This window comes from Myotis myotis, unplaced genomic scaffold (assembly GCF_014108235.1).
Source record: "Myotis myotis isolate mMyoMyo1 unplaced genomic scaffold, mMyoMyo1.p scaffold_m19_p_7, whole genome shotgun sequence".
In the NCBI taxonomy this organism is placed as follows: domain Eukaryota; kingdom Metazoa; phylum Chordata; class Mammalia; order Chiroptera; family Vespertilionidae; genus Myotis; species Myotis myotis.
In genome coordinates, this window is record NW_023416379.1 from 26,382,742 (window position 1) to 26,395,147 (window position 12,406).

The 12,406-nt window shown below is 39.0% G+C and overlaps 1 protein-coding gene across 14 annotated transcripts in view; it reads left to right on the forward strand.

Moving 5' to 3' along the window:
• HECA (hdc homolog, cell cycle regulator) overlaps positions 1-12,406 on the forward strand; it is a 45,445-nt gene that overhangs the window by 5,304 nt on the left and 27,735 nt on the right. For 3 of the 14 annotated variants that reach the window (XM_036317744.1, XM_036317743.1, XM_036317745.1), the window contains one exon: positions 28-119. The exons of 5 other annotated variants lie outside the window; for them this stretch is intronic. In XM_036317744.1, coding sequence (XP_036173637.1) covers positions 62-119 — 58 coding nt within the window. In that variant the 5' untranslated portion in view covers positions 28-61. Of the gene's footprint in view, positions 1-27; positions 124-2,532; positions 2,639-11,024; positions 11,309-12,406 lie in introns of those variants that run through there. 6 more of the 14 variants (XM_036317739.1, XM_036317741.1, XM_036317747.1 and 3 more) reach the window with 6 other exon arrangements.

Here is a 12,406-nt window from a genome sequence, read left to right on the forward strand (position 1 = left end):
TACTCTTTTTCTCTTTACTTGTTGCAGGACTTGAGCTTAAATTCTAGAAACTAAACCTTTGATGTTAGCTTTCCTTCAAGTCCAAGAATATATATCATCTGTAAAGAAAACTGAAAACAGTAGGTAAAACTGGGAACTCTCTGCAGCTTAATCCTCCTCTGAGCAATTTAAAGAACTTGAAGGCACCAAAAGGAAAATTTTAGGGGAAAAAAAACTGTCCTGATTGATTTTGATCACCAGCTCTTTAATATTTTTAAGGGATTGATTCAATTAAAGATATTTTGTCATTTCATTATTGTACCAGTCATAATATGGGCATTATGGAAGGAAATTTAAAAAAAATAAAGGGGATAGGCAAAGTTCTTTTTTACTTTCTAGTCAAACACATAATCCCACCAGTTGGATCACCATTGTTAACGTTTTGATATATATTCTTGTAGTCTTAAAATTTTTGTTCTGATTAACAGATTCAACAAAATATTTAATAATGCTGAGTGATATTTTAGCAGGTGGCCTTAGTTAGTGAAGATAGAAACATATGCTTTGAAATCAATCCTGTTTGTACCATTATTCTAATCTTCAGAAGGAAGGTTGAGCATTTTTAAAGTTTTAGTCAAAAAGCATGTGTCTTGAGCTGACCTGGGTGTAAACCTTATTTATAAGGGCTACAACTTAACTAGCAGTGTTAGTTTGGGGCAAGTTACTTAATAGTTTTTTGGTTTCCATTTTCTAAATGCAGCCCTTTGCAGTGTTTTCGAAGATTAAGAAAAATATATGTGAAAAATCTTGGCACAGGGCCTGGAAGATATGGTTACTGTCAACAATAGCTTTATAAATTTTATGATTTTTTCCAACCTTATTCAATAACAAAAGCTCTTAAGCTGTTATGCTCTTGAGAACCGACACTGAGACAATAAGGTGGTGGTGAAGGATCTGTGACTATTATAAGAGAAAAAGACTGGTATTTACAGGTTTTTATTCAAGTACTGATTTAACTATAAATGATCTGTTCTTTCCTCACTATCTTTCTCTGATCATAGTGTACCTGGAAAAATCATATTATTTATTTAAAAAAGAAAAGAAAAAGTAAAAAGCGAAGTGTGAAAATGGTTACATCTTCATTTCTTCATTCAGTCACTTATCCATCTTGTATATGTTGAGTGCCTACTATTTGTCAGGCACGTGTTAGGCTGTGGGATTACAAGGACAAAAGAACTGGGCCCGAGGTTTTTGGCATCGATGGGAGCCTTTACAGAAACAAGTGCAAGTAGGTAATTACATGTATGACACAAGGGCAGCTATGAAATAAAGTGCAGGATCTTCTGAGGTGGTAAAATACTGGATTAAATGTGGGGGTTGAATTCAGTGTGAAGATGTGGAGAAGTGAAATGAGCATGTGGAGTTGAAAAGTCGCTGAAAGGCGTTCAGGAGCTCAGTGTGTTCTTTAGGGACCAGCCAGAGCTTAATAATACCCTCTCTTCTCCAGGCAACAGTTAGAATAATTCATTCACTAATTTACTTGTTCATTTGTTTGCTTATTCATTGTTTTGTTCCTCTATACACTCATCCATTACTAAACATGTATTATGTGCTTACTATCTTCTGCGACTGGAAGTATAATGTTGAATTGTACCTATGAGTATCAGAATCTGCACCCCCACAGGCTCTCGGTGAAGCTGGGATAGAGACATGTATGGAAACACCAGAGCCACGATAATGTGCTATGGGTGCCCAGTGGGAAGAATAATTTGTTTCCTGGCGGAGGGACAGTTGAGCCGAGTCCTGCAGGAAGAGAAGCAGTTAGCTCTGAAAACGGAGGAAGGATGTTTCAATCAGAGGGAGGTGGGCAAGAGCCTTGAGTTCTGGTTGCTGCCAGGAGTTTGTGGCTGGCTCGAGGTAGGACGCGAGGATGGAAAAGGAGGGAGCCAGCCAGGCAGTCAAATCTGGATGTTCTGTAGCCAGTGCAGAACTACCCCGGAGGTATGTCGGCAGGGACAAGGTCAGTTGCATCTGCAAAAGGAAATAAATATAGGTTGTTGACAAGCTAGTCAAGGATCGGCAGTCCAGCCTGCCATGGACCCTTGATTGTGGTTTTTCAGTAAAGCAGTAGGCAGGTTGCACATACGAACTGCTGTTTTTGCACAGCAGGGTGACAGTGTCTCCCAAGGCTGCTGGGTGCAAAGTGTGTCTTAATTGTGGGCACCAGCATCCCTGTGCTTCCGAGCCATAGGAGGTTAGCTAATTGAGGTTAACTTCAGAGAACCAAATGCCAAGGGAGGGATTGGGGCCATAGGAGCACAGAAAGGCTTTTCTCTGGGGGCGGCGGGTAGGGCTGTCCCTGTGGTTTATTTTTCATACTTTGCTACAAAGTGTATATCTCTATGCCAGGTTGGACTAATTATCTTGGTTTGTCATTTTGCTTTTATCATCAAATCAGTTTTAAAACAACAAACTCATGAGGTGGGGCGGGGGGGGGGGGGGTAATTGTTTTGTACAAAGTGACTGTATGTGTGTTTTAATTCTGTGTTTCAGAATGCTTCCAGTTTTCAGTAATTGGTGAAATAGCAACTTGCTTTATTTAATCAACATGATGTTTTAGCTTGATTGTACTTGAGAGGTTTTTATAAACTGACAAAAAGTGAGTAGCATTTGTATTACTTAATAATTATATGTTCTGATTTATCAGAAGTAGAAAGGGAAACAAATAATTTCTGCTAAATTATACTTATGAGGATAATATTTGAAAACAGTTGCAGGAATTAAAGTTAGAAACAAGAAAGGTTAAGAGGAAGACATAAAGAGGAAGTGTTAAATGTTAATCATGTAATTGTTTAGACTGTAATCAATAAGAAAGTTAGTATGGTTCTCATATATACTCATAATACAGTGTATTTCACAGATTTAAATTGTCAGAGAAGAAAAACTTTTTCTCTACCCTCTTAGGTTCAGTATTTGGAGGCCTGCAAATTAAACTGACAAGAGATAGATTGCAGAGAGAAAAATCAGATTTAATCACAGAAAAAAAATGTGACTCATAGGGGCTAGGCCTGGGGTTAGAATTTGTGGCATACATATACCATCTTCATAGAAAAAGGGGAGGGGAGAAGGGCACTTATGGGAAAACAAATGACCTAATAATAGAAGAGGACAGAGAGAAAGGACACCTTTAGGAAAACAAATAACTTCTTGGAAAGACAAATGGTTCTAAGAGAATAGCTGGGAGATATGACAGTTTTGCGACAATGCAGTTCAGTGTGGCGTGGAGACTTATCTCTGGTGATAAGAGTCAGTCTTCCCTGGTTGCTTCTAGGGAGGGGATTTATGACAATTGAGTTCTTTTGAGAGGCCTTTCTTTTTGGCAGGTAGGAGATTTTGGGAACTCAAATGCCTTCAGCTCAAAATAGTTTTTAGGCCACGATGGCATATTCTGGACCCCATCAAAATATATTGCAACTCAAATCATGTTACCCCTATAATAGCAATTATAGATAGTCAGATAGCAAGAGATAGTATCATAGTTCAGGATTTTTATTTTTCATTTCGTTGGAAATTTATTAGAAATAGAGAGCCTTAAGGCATATGACTTTATAAAGTTGATAAAGAGGATGAATTTAGACAAGAGTTAGTAGGATATCAAATTGCTCATGAGTAAGGGAGATATTTGCTAAATTTTAAAATGTATATTTTGCCCTAAGGGTAAGCCCAAGTTTGTTGATGCTTTACCTCATGTCTCTTCAAGTTAAAGCACTCTGGAGAATCTTTTGACATTGATGCTGAAACTGAATCACAATCTATTTTAGGTTTCTAAATCAGCGGTCCTGAATGTAATGATTATTTCAGTATAATTCTTAGTAGAACTCTGTTATAACACAATTTCTTATTAAAGTGACACTCTCCTTGTTATGCCCGACAAAACTCAATGTCTGGGAGAAATGGAAGCAAACTGGGGAATGTACAGAAGCAAGTTCTGGCTATTTTTGATTGGCAGCAGGTGCAGTTTGTAACCTGAGAGACTGGGCCTGGGATGGTTGGTGACGGTTATTAATGAACACACACAGTGTGCCAGAAGCCATTGGAGAGAGCCTGGCATTGAGAATAGGAAGTGTCTTCCTGTGGTAAAGGCAAGAACGTGCACGCCTAACACGAGGCAGCTCCAAGAATTCTTTCCACTGGTTTCCAGCTCCTCAGATCTCTTCTTCTTTGGCAGCACTTACGTATACACTGCCGTAACGTTAGTCCTGTAGTGGTGTGGTCCGACTCTATTAGGCCTTCAGTTTTAGAGGTCCAGGTGAGGTTTTGCAATACAGAAGCCAAAAAGGTTAGCTTCCTGGGTGGTAGGTGCGTTGGTGCTTCAAAACCCATAGAATCAAAAGAAAGGAGAAGTGACCGTTGCCAGTGATAGGAACGATGATGGTCCTACCATTGCCCTTTATTGAGAGCTTACTAAGACCCGGTGTGACACCTCGCAGTCTGCAGTCTAGGTTTGAGGACGAGGACACTAAGCTCCCGAGACAGCTGCCTCTCCTTCAGTGAAGGCACATTGGGCCAGGCAGATGTGGCCCGATGCCACAGTTGGATCCTCTTTGATGTTGGGTTCAACTTGACTGACACACACGTGTGCATAAAATAAGAAGTTTTTACGTAGAGGACTTAAGTTCAGTATAAAACAACCAAGGAAGCAATAGAGCCATTTAACTTACTTTTAAAAGGTCTCATGCTTATCATTTTGACACTTGAGCTGAAATTTAAATTTGTAAAACAAGAAAAGACCTGAGCAAGGAAGCACTTTGCCCACACCTTGTGTACTCATGATCTGATTCCTTCTCATGATAGGACTTACGTTCTTGTAATTGTGGAGACCGTGAACATTTCAACGGGCACTTTCTGTTCTGAATGGGTCACGTTTCATAACTGAGAACTGATTATCTTCATTAGGCTAAAGTCCTCGAAGAGGGATCGCTGGTCACAAGGCCTGCGGTTTTTTAGGCTTTGGTGCACCTGGCCAACCCATTCTCCAGAAAGGGTTTAACCTCTTCATGCTCACACTGGCCCAGCACGGAGTGCTCCTTTCTTCACACTCCTCAGCATGGATTTTAATAACCATTTTTGGATGGATGACCCCCCCCCATTGTTATTTGTATCTGTTGGATTTTATGTATACTGCTCGTTTGCATTTTTTTCTGTTTGTGTTTTTGGTCCATTTCACTAATGGGATATTTGGGTTCTTATTGATCTGCATCGGTCTTTGTATATTCAGGATACTTTCTTTTTTTAAAAAAATATTTTATTGATTTTTTACAGAGAGGAAGGGAGAGAGATAGAGAGTTAGAAACATCAATGAGAGAGAAACATCGATCAGCCGCCTCCTGCACACCCCCCACTGGGAATGTGCCCGCAACATGGCACAAGCCCTTGACCGGAATCAAACCTGGGACCCTTCAGTCCGCAGGCCGACGCTCTATCCACTGAGCCAAGCCAGTCAGGGCTGAGGATACTTTTTGATGTACATTTTCCCCTGTTTTATGGGTTGTCTTTTTGCTGTTTAATATGTTTTCATTCATTAGAAATGTTACAGTTTTGTATGGTCACAGAACATCCACATAGAGAGAGAACTTCAAGAGGAAGGTAGGGGAGAGTGAGGCAGGTTGTCTGTGAAATTGCTTGCAGGAAAAGTGGTTGAGCATGGCATAACATTCGTGACTGCGTGCACTTGGGCATCAGTGCACAGTAATGCTGTTACACTTGTGAGGGTCTGTTTCCTTTTTGTATTTGATTTTAGAGGCTCTTTCACAGAGTTGGTTGCAACTCCTGCCGCCCTCTCTGACCTCTTGACCCGCAGCTTCCCTGACCACTACTGACCAATTGACAGCCGAGCTTCAGTGCTCAGCACCTATCACTTCCTGTACATTTCTAAAACCCCTTGAAGTTTTTTATTCCAGCCAGTTCCCAGGACTTTGAAACTTTTACATAAAGGCCCATTATTTCCTTATCACCTCTTCTCAACAACCAAGCTGCAAACGGAGGCCTCTTGTAGGCTAAATTGCCTGTGACCTCCTTTTGATAGCAAACTTAAATGCTGAATCCTAAAAAAGTTCTAGTTTTTCTCATTCTGGCATTTGGATTGAAATTACATTTGTATGTTAATAAGATGAGACCATAGCACTCAATTGAAACAAGAGTGTATTCCCACCCCACACATCATGTTGACTTGGTAGCCCTTCGGCTTTTTTAGACGTCTGAGATTTGGGAAAGGTTCCCAAACTGCTTGTTCTACAGAGTGAGATTTGAGATTTGGTTATAGCTTGAGATCTGCCATTTTGCCAGGCCAAGGAACCTTTCTGAGTTTAAATGTTCTTATCTTTAGAAAGTAAGGATAATATGACATTGTTTGTGACTAAATCGTTATAAACAAACTGTAGAGATGTTTGAAAAAGCAAATAGTTGTGTCAAGATTTGGGGTTTTTGGTGTTTTCTGGTTGGGTTTTTGATTTTTAGTTTGTCATGTGGTAGTGTGGCTGCTTCCCAATTTGTAATGAAATGCACACTCTGGTTAGTTGGAAGAACCCAGGCAGACCTTTGCTTTCCCCAGTGGAGTTTGCAGCAGATGCTCTCCTAAAATCCGTATTCAGCTTCCTTGGGGAGCTTTTAGTTTCTCTTTAAGTTCAGATCTAGGAGTTCTTGCTGTTTGCATTTTCCCAGAGACTGCAGTGCTTGCCTGCTGGCCTCAGGGTAAGTCCAGCTCCTTGAATGAGTTGAGCTTTTCTGTAGTTTCTGAAAAAGACCTTTCTGACCCCAGAGTAGGGAAGGACTATGGCAGCTGAAGCCTTGGGGAGGGTTTTGTTTTCTTTCTTTCTTTCTTTCTTTCTTTCTTTCTTTCTTTCTTTCTTTCTTTCTTTCTTTCTTTCTTTCTTTCTTTCTTTCTTTCCTTTTTTTTTTTTTTTTTACCAGTGTAAGTACAGCTGACTTGGGGATTTTTTTCTTGTGATCTATGAATCATTCTGTACCCAGGTTTCATTATAACAGCAGATTCCACTGTGATTTTTAACCATTTGGTTAACAGAGCCTTGCTTTTGGCCTATTGTACTACATGATTTTTGAGAAGATGCCTGCCTGTATTTGTAATCATGACTCAACATAGTTCGTGTTTTGATTCACTTCAGGCCTTTCTGCCTTCTGCTCTTTACCTACCATTAGGGCCTTAGAGAGTGGGAGTTTAAGTGTTATTGTAAAAACATTAAAAGGCTTACATATGACCTTAATTTGTTTCCTTACTTCCCTTTTAGATTTTGCATTTTAAATTAAGTTAAAGAAAAATGAAAACAAAACAAAGAAGAAAGAAAACAAAACAAAAAATAATTTATAGAGGCATACAACAGATTGGTGGTTACCAGAGGGGAAGCGGGTGGAGGGAGGGTGAAATGAGGAAAGGGGGTCAATTGTATGGTGACAGATGGAAACTAGACTTGGTAGCAGCATGATCTAGTTCATGCAGATGTCAGTTTATAGTGTTGCACACCTGAAACTTCCATAATGTTATAAACCAATGGTTACCTCAAAAAAATAAATTAACAGAATTGTGAATATATCAAAATGTATTACGGAGTTATTCATAGTAATTTGTATAGGTATGTGATACTTGGCATGTGTATATATACGTAAATATATCAATGTGTTTATATTGAATCTTTGTTTTTCTTGGGATTTGATTGACTAAAAACAATTTGTAAGCTTCACCTTTGATATATCCATATTAAGAAATTTGACTTTGGTATAAATCAGTTTTTCTCATAACTTATTTTTTTTTAACATTCTATGAGATATGTAATCTAAGGAATACTTGGAAGAAGTTTTAAAAAATATATATTTTAGAGAGAGAGGAAAGGAGAGGAATAGAGAGATAGAAACATCGATGAGAGAGAAACATAAATTGACTACCTCCTACGTGCACATTACTGGGAATCAAGCCCAAAACCCAGGCATGTGTCCTGACTGGGAATCGAACTGGAGACCTCCTGATTCATGGGTCACTGCTCAACTGCTGGGCCACATCAGGAAGAATTTTGGAAGAATTTTTAAAGAATTAATTTGAAATGTTCTTCTCTTGACAGATGTGGAAATACTATTTAGAATTCATTTGAAATATAATCATATGTACATTTGTATATATTTACATATGTTAATAGAATTTTATGTAATATGGCAAATTCTCTTATGGCCAGATTTTTGCTGTTTTATAAATGATATATTACTTTTTCCCTCTAGTTTAGAAATGAATAGTTTTGAGTCTTTGATAATGATCATGCCGTAAAATTACATCTGTGTTCTGTAAGAGTTAGTAATTGGGAAAGGAATGAATGTCTAGTTAAAAGGAAAATACTGGCACGTTGGCTGTTGTTGATCAGTGGTTAGAGTGTTGGCCTGAATACGAAAGGTCAAAGGTTGCAGGTTTGGATCCTGGTCAAGGGCAAGTACCTGGGTTGCAGGTTCCAGCCCAGTTGGGTATATTCGGGAGGCAGCCAATCACTGTGTTTCTTTCACCTGGATGTTTCTCTCTTTCCCTCCACTCTCCCTTCTTCCTTCCCTTCCATCTCTCTAAAAATCAATGGGAAAAAAATCCTCTGGTGAGGATTAACAAAAACAAAACAAAAAACCCCCACGACATCGCTGGTTTAATAATATATCAATGGGATCTAAATTTGCAGTAGGAAATGTTATGAGATGCTCTCTTGAAAACAAGTCATATCATAACATGCTGTGTGAGTGTACTTAGATGATGCACTGCTAGGCCAGGACTTAAGACATGACTGATATGTGAGTCTAGTTTTCATTTTTACTGAGGCATGTATAAGACTTAGACACGCCTTCTCCTTTGACAAGTCTTTCCCTGTTGAAACAGATTCTGTAACTTGTTTGGTTGCTGAAGCACTGGCCTGCAGTATGGCCCCAGGCAAAAGCTTTGTCTTTCTGCCTAATCCCAGCAGAGTGACTGCTAGGGTGGGAGGGATCGCTATATACGTTTTCTCAGGTTTATTTTGAAGGGAGGGTAGGGAGCAGAAAGTATATTTTTCAGGGAGTTCAGTAGGGCAGTAAAGGTACATGGAAAACAAAGGTAGGGAAATGAATTGAGCACTTTGTGCTGGGGTGTTATTGGTTTTAAGTACAGTAGTCTTAAAATCATCCTGGGAGTTGGTACGTTGACCCAGTTCGTTGACCAAACAGGGTCCAGGAAAAGCAGGCTGAGTTTTTGTTTCTCAATGTCAGTGCTTTTTCTGCTGTCCAATTTGATAGTCTCTGTACTGGTAGAATCCTTTTTCTTTACATTGTTTACAAGGAAATTGCTTTATTCTTATTGATTGACAAGTAGACCTTTTGCTCATGACTTATTTTTCTTCAGTTTAGCAATTCTATTAGCTTGAGTAGATTTACCTCATTGTCTATCTTTGTTTTTAAAGAATGCAAAGATTGAGGTCAGGAAATCTTTATATTGTAGTTGGGTTTAAGCACTTGCTTCTTTAACTTGGTTTTCCTTATATCTAGTTTTTAAGTGATTCTGAGGATTCATATGGTAGTGAACATTTTGAATAAACTTACTCGTTGAATGACCTTGGGCAGACCACTGAAGGATCACCTGGAAGCGGGCTCAGGAAGAGTTTGTAGACTCTGAACCAAGGGATTGCTTATTTCTGTTTGTGGAACTTTGGTATTTTTAAGAAACATTCAGGAATAACTATGAACATTATCTTCATCCTCATTTTCAGCCTAAATTAGGTTTATTTTGGGTCCATGTCGTTTTGGGGCCTGACATGGCCTCTGTTAGTTAAGGAAAATATGAATTTCTACTCTATAGACAACAATGATATATTTATATGTCAATATTGATATATTGTTATCAGAGTATTGAGGCCAGAATGGGAATAAAAATTAGGTAAAATAGAAACTTATAGGTTTCTGCTTAGTTTGAATTTGAGGCGTGGTAGGCTTGTGAGTTTTAATTGAAAGTAAGGAAAGAGTGGGTCTAGGGGAATAAACTAAATATATTGAGTGTTAAAAGCCCAAGTTAAATATAGTTGAAGGGCTCTTTTTTTTTTTTTTTTAATGTGAAGCTTCCATGTTTATTTGGATAGAGTGGTTTGTCAGAGTAAAAGTCTTGTGTTTAAACCCTACTCTAAGCATAAAAAAATGTTTAATTGATTGTAATCGCCATGTACTTAACTTGCTACCCATTTTGGAGCTGTCTTACATTACAGTAACATAAGGGAGGATAAGCTAAATCAGAGGTTAAGATAGATATGCTTAAATGAGCTTGCTATAGTTCCTATGCTAATTGAAGCAAGTTGAAAAAATATTTTTGTTTTAACTTTTCTTTATATATCAGCTTTAGTGTCTTTTAAAATTTTTTAGTAGGAGAAGGTGCCTCAAAATATTTGACAAAATTTATTTAAAAGCCTCTTTATTTTTCAGTTAAAAATATTTACCAGTTAATTAAGAAATGATTTTTAGGCACCTAGTAAGTGGTGGTGTGGGGCACCAGTGGGATGCAGTTAGTCTTCTAACCAGTCTGTGTCCACTTCTTCTAACCCGCTTTGGGTCACTGCTGAAGCAGAGGTTTTGCTTCTGGGCCTGGTGGACGATCAGGTGGAAGGGAGGAGGCCTGATTGTGGAGTTCCTTGAATGTATCCAAAGGATTTGTGACTTTAGTCTGGGGGTTTCTGAAGTGCCTGAATGTGTGTATGAGATAATCATAGTGTAATTTTCAGAAGGCTGATATGAAGGTGGTGGTCAGACTTTTTGTTTTTTATCCCCTCAAAGAATTTGAAAACACAGAGTCGTCCTTGCACATTTGACGTCACATCAGTTTTTTTTAAAGGTTTACATAAATTTAGAGGGTATAGTTCCATTTAACTGTAAACATTTCCATTTAAATGTACTAAAACAGAATACAAATACATTAACTTGATAACCATTATCAGCTCTTTAAAAATAATAATGAGAAATTTTACATTTTTTTCTTCATTTCTATTCAGTTTTTCCCCCCAGAATTTGATCCTGAGATGGAGTGTTGTCCTGCTTGAAAGCTCTTTATTGATCATCCTATCATGTTTTTCTATAAAAAATGTATATAAACTTAAATTTATATTGAGAAGCACTTCTGGAATGGCAGAATAAGCACTTCTAGAAGTCTGCTTCTCCATAAAGACAATGAGAACACTGGCAGAAATGATCAAAATAACTTTTTCAGAAATCTGGAAATTAACCAATAATCCCAGGAGTGTTCATTCAAGGGAAATGACTGACTTCTTAAAGAACAGTGAGTTTTGTGTATGTTAACTTGCTCTATTCCTACTCCTCCCCAGCGTCTGGTAGCTTTAAAACAAACAGTATAGTAGTCCTTGGAGGGGGAAGAATAGGTTAAGAGCTACCTCAAAGCCCTCAACCTAGAGAACTGTCACTGTTTGACCTTCTTGGAAGCCCCCTGATAAAGCCTCATTCAGAGGCTTTATTTGACCTGACTCAGAGATCACGCAGTGGTAAAAGCCCTATCCTTGGGTGTCTGTTGAAAACAGTCAGCAGTAATTGTTTAATATGGCCACTGCCTGCAGCAGTGATACCAGCGGGGGCAAACAAGAGATGGGCCAAAAACTTAATGAAGTTATATTGTGAATGAGAGATCTGTAGGAGCTTTGAAAAGCTCTGACATATTCCTGGTGCTTTGGAAGACCAGTGTGCATACCCAGGAAAGACCTTGGGAGGCCCTCATTCTCTCTTCTGGCTGACCTTGAGGCTCTGAAGAAGTAGGAAAGTAATGGTTGAAACATAAACTGTTGAAGCAATGAAGATGTGCCCCAGCACACACACAGAGCCCCTGGGCGATGTCAGGATGGGAGACTTACTGGGGTGGAAGCCTGGATGATCAGAGTACTTGATGCACCTAAAAGGCATTTGCATTTACATTTCATGACAAAATGCCTTATACTGGTTTAATAAGACACACTGCACGCCAAACCCCCCACTGGAATCTGATCTAGAGGAGTGTGTGGACATCATCTATGAAATCTTTCTTAAAATTTGTTTCCCTTAGTAGAGCTTTTGGAAAGTATTGAACAGCAGTGAATTATGGCTTGTATTCTGTGACAGGTACCTGGTCTGCACATGACCCATGTTGCCAGCTAATCATGCTGCCATATGTTTTACCTGTTGGACAGACCAGGGACAGGGAGGAGGTAAAGCCATTTGTCTTTTGAGCTGAGGCCACTGCGAATCAGAGGTAAGGGGAGGGGCCCACTCCACCATGGCCTTTGGTCTCCAGGTACTGTTGAGCCCACCAAGAGAGAGGAAGCAGGCTAGGGTTTTGGGGATGCCGTGCTGTAACTCAAGTGGTAAATAGGGATCACATATGAAAATAAGA